The 2,930-nt window shown below is 31.6% G+C and overlaps 1 protein-coding gene across 1 annotated transcript in view; it reads left to right on the top strand.

The window, feature by feature from the left end:
* LOC111367040 (putative cytochrome c oxidase subunit 5b-like) overlaps window positions 1–1,994 on the top strand; it is a 4,549-nt gene extending 2,555 nt beyond the window's left edge. The window contains exons 4-6 of the mRNA XM_022987766.1: window positions 1,166–1,232; window positions 1,354–1,433; window positions 1,650–1,994. Of these exons, the coding sequence (XP_022843534.1) occupies window positions 1,166–1,232; window positions 1,354–1,433; window positions 1,650–1,715 (213 nt within the window). The 3' untranslated portion in view covers window positions 1,716–1,994. The remainder of the gene's footprint in view (window positions 1–1,165; window positions 1,233–1,353; window positions 1,434–1,649) is intronic.
* Window positions 1,995–2,930: the final 936 nt, after the last annotated feature.

Below are 2,930 nucleotides of genomic sequence, written 5' to 3'. Positions count from 1 at the left end.
CACACACACACAAAAGTAAATAAATGAAAGGCTACATTTCCATTTAAATCTTCCTTTCTTCAGTCTGAGCCAGTTTGTCTCATATCCATAGTCACTTATATATATACATGGACTTGATGTTTTTTCTTAATAAGTTTTAGCAATATAAAAGAACGAATCAATATATATTAATTCTAGAATAACCTATTAAAAATATAGAAAATACCTCATTTGTGTCTTCCAACATTTTAAAAACAAAGAAAAATTCTAAGTGCTATCTTCTAATTAATAATTTTTGCTCAGTTATGAAAATTAAAAACAATTATTTTAAAATAATTTTTGATATTAGATGTTATTTTATAGCTAAAAATAAATTTCGCATTCATTTTAAGTTAACTTTGTAACTTAAAAAGTCGTTAAGAATGAATACATAATTTTATCAGTATCTATTGTTGATGAGTTTTTCTTATTCAAGTAAGCTTCATAAAAGATATTTTATAGAGGGGTACATGAGTGAGACAGAAAAGAAATAATTTTGTAGATGAAAACTAAACAGTCGTTGAACTATTGGAGAATAAAAAACAGTTGTAAATTTTGGTACGTAAGTGTTACATTACATAATGTAAAACAAAGTATGTAATTTGTTATTTTCAATTATGGGTATTTTGGTATATTTAACTAATTTAACGGAAAATTAAAAAAATAAAAAATAAAAAAAAAATTAGCGAAAAAGTTATTTTTTGTTACCGTAATGTAAAATATGGCCCTTGTTTGTGCCTCATTTTTTCAAGAAAATACATTCTTCAACAATGATTTGAGCTCATTTTAACCACTTATTTTTCAATAAAATAATATTATTCATAAACCCAATTTTATTTTTTTTAAATTCTTTTACCACACATTCTCCATCATAACACTATTGCAAAATGTATTTTTTGAAAAAAAAATAATAATAATAATAAAATGGGGCTCAAACAAGCCAATAGTATGTAAAGTAAAAATTTAAAGATCAAAATATGTATAAAGTAAGTATACCCTATGGTATACCAATGGTGTATTTTGTAAATTTCCCAGTTTTTTTTTTACCATTTTCTTTTTGTTCTTTCCACCATTTCGAATGTGATAAATGTTATTTGTTCAGTTATGCTTAGATACAGTGCATTCTCTACATTGTGTTTTCTTGCAGGAAGCACCTGCTGTGATCAAGTCTTACTATGACAAAAGAATTGTGGGATGCCCTGGCGATGAAGGCGGTAAGTACCAATCTGCTATCTGCGGTTTTTCATAGTAAATTAGTAATCAAGTTGTTCTGCTTTGTAATTCGATTTCTTATTTGCCTCTGACCATTTCTTATCCGCTCTTAAAAATTAACAGAAGATGAGCACGATGTTGTTTGGTTCTGGCTAGAGAAAGGCAAGCCACATGAATGTCCAGTATGCTCACAGTACTTTGTGGTAAGTGCTGGATCAAACTTTACTAAATTATCTTCTGGCCATGAAATGACATGAAGCTGATGTGTTAAATATGGGCTGTAATTATTGAATTATTAGTGGTCTGTACCTTGATTGTATCTTATTCGTATAGTGTTCGGGAAATATCTGGTTCATTGCTTTTATGTCGGTACAAATGGTTGTAGGTCAAACTATTTATCATTCTCTCTTTGTTTGCAGTTGGAAGTGGTTGGCCCAGGTGGATCTCCTGATGGACACGGCGATGATGAGGACGATCATCATTAATTATACGCGGCAATTTTCCTACCAGAATAATCTGGTGAGATGATGAGAGAATACCTAGTAAATTCTGTTGCTTCAGGATTCGAAAGCTTTGTGCTCTGCTTGATTTTGATGGATTTGTTGTTCTTATGGTTGCTTCTGCAACAGTTGAATATGTTGGAACTTTCTTGATACTTTTTGGGGTTTTAAACTCCGCCCATTTATCCATTGGAAATATGCACTCTTGTCCTTTTTCAGGCATAACAAAATAATCAATGGGTACATTTAGTTCATTTGTTATTTGACCTTGTGCTCAAATATGAGGATAGCGTGTTTATGTGTTCTAGTTCTTCTTCCATTCCTTGATATAAAACTTGTTTGATAGAAATTTAGTGACATTATGTAACACGGTGGCATAGGAAAATAAGGTAGTTGACATTGGTAATTTTGAATTTGAAGCTGTTAAATACATGACTTTAGAATAAGTTACATTCGTCCAGACTCCAGAATATGATCTGTACCATGTTTATCCAAATCATGTTCTCATGGTATCGTGAAAAGAACTGTGCCTTGCCTTGTGCTTAGATTATGGGGCATGCTAGTTTAAGAGCATGTAGTATGGCGAATTTTTTTCAAAATACTTCGTCTGCTAGTTCAAGTTTTAGAATTATGTGATTTTTTATTCTATTTGACTTGTTTGGTATATTGGACCAAACATATTTTTGTCTCGGTAGTGGTGTTATGTCCTTGTTTAAAGTGAAGAAACTCATTCCACTTTATCAGGCTTCTATCAAGTTCAACATTATTTATCTCGTTTTTCAAGTCTCTAGTACCAAGTTTTCGTTGCCTTTCCACTACTGCTATTTTTGTGCCTATCAGAATTTCCTCAAAACAGTTTAAGATACACTTGTTTAACCGATACATTACCATAACACTTCTGCCAAAGTCTAGCATAGTCGATGCTTGTACATTCGCAAAACGAACCCCAGTTAGTGAGGAGGGCCACCAGAGATGGGTGGTGATTGATTCTAATATGAAGGTGAACCTAGATTTGGCTTGAAACTCGTAGTGAGCTATTACACTTGTTTGAATTGATTCAATGGCATTTGTTTTAAAAAATCCGTTCGTTTTTACTAGTTTATGTTCAATGAATTGATCGATATACCAACAGTAAAGATCTTGAATCAATTCGAGGTAAATTCGCTTTTGCAAGATATAGTCATCAACTAAAGAGCAATG

Source organism: Olea europaea, chromosome 1 (genome assembly GCF_002742605.1).
Source record: "Olea europaea var. sylvestris chromosome 1, O_europaea_v1, whole genome shotgun sequence".
Classification (NCBI taxonomy): domain Eukaryota; kingdom Viridiplantae; phylum Streptophyta; class Magnoliopsida; order Lamiales; family Oleaceae; genus Olea; species Olea europaea.
The sequence above is the reverse complement of the archived record's forward strand: the minus strand, read 5'-3'. Positions and strand labels throughout refer to the sequence as shown.